Source organism: Austrofundulus limnaeus, unplaced genomic scaffold, assembly GCF_001266775.1.
Source record: "Austrofundulus limnaeus strain Quisiro unplaced genomic scaffold, Austrofundulus_limnaeus-1.0 Scaffold88, whole genome shotgun sequence".
Taxonomy (NCBI): domain Eukaryota; kingdom Metazoa; phylum Chordata; class Actinopteri; order Cyprinodontiformes; family Rivulidae; genus Austrofundulus; species Austrofundulus limnaeus.
Genome location: NW_013952490.1, coordinates 1,812,032 through 1,812,618, shown reverse-complemented (window position 1 = coordinate 1,812,618; position 587 = coordinate 1,812,032). Strand labels below are relative to the sequence as shown.

The 587-nt window shown below is 36.3% G+C and overlaps 1 protein-coding gene across 1 annotated transcript in view; it reads left to right on the top strand.

Moving 5' to 3' along the window:
- Nucleotides 1-159: 159 nt before the first annotated feature.
- The window catches only part of LOC106520168 (beta-microseminoprotein), a gene marked incomplete at its 5' end in the record, with an annotated part of 4,642 nt that continues 4,214 nt past the window's right edge, over nt 160-587 (top strand). The window contains 2 exon segments of the mRNA XM_014012135.1: nt 160-241; nt 362-467. Coding sequence (XP_013867589.1) covers nt 160-241; nt 362-467 — 188 coding nt within the window.

The following is a 587-nucleotide window of genomic DNA, read 5'->3' as shown; positions in this document are numbered from 1 at the left end:
TAATAATGGTGTGGAGAGGATGGCTAAAGGGGGAGAAGGGAGGCCATTAAAAAAAAAAAAAAGAATGAAGAAAATTAAAGTATTTGGGATTTTTCGTAGAAAACATAGATAATCGCTATAAAACTGTTACAATAAAAATGTTCTATTTTTTTTCCAAAGAAACTTTTGGCTTTGGCTTTGCTGCTCTGTGTCCTGGCGTCGCCTTCAAATGCTCAATGTTTCTCAAAGGATGTGACACCTGGTAAAAGAAAAGACACAATAATAATATTGATGGTGTTCATGACAAAACATTACATTTCAGTTGTAAATTCTTCAACAGACCACATTATAGTCATGTTTTTGTCTTTTCTTGTTCAACTAGGACAGACCGATTGTGTGGATCTTGTAGATAACACGAGGCATGAAGTCGGCACCAAATGGAGAAACAGTGCATGTCAGGACTGCACTTGCTCCGAATGTTGTGCTGCGTATGTAGAAAAATCACTAAAATGCTGCTGAAATAAGTCAAGAACACAAGCTCAATTAATTTATTTTCTGTTATTGCAGATATTCTACTCCAACAGGATTTCCTGATGACTGCATTGCAG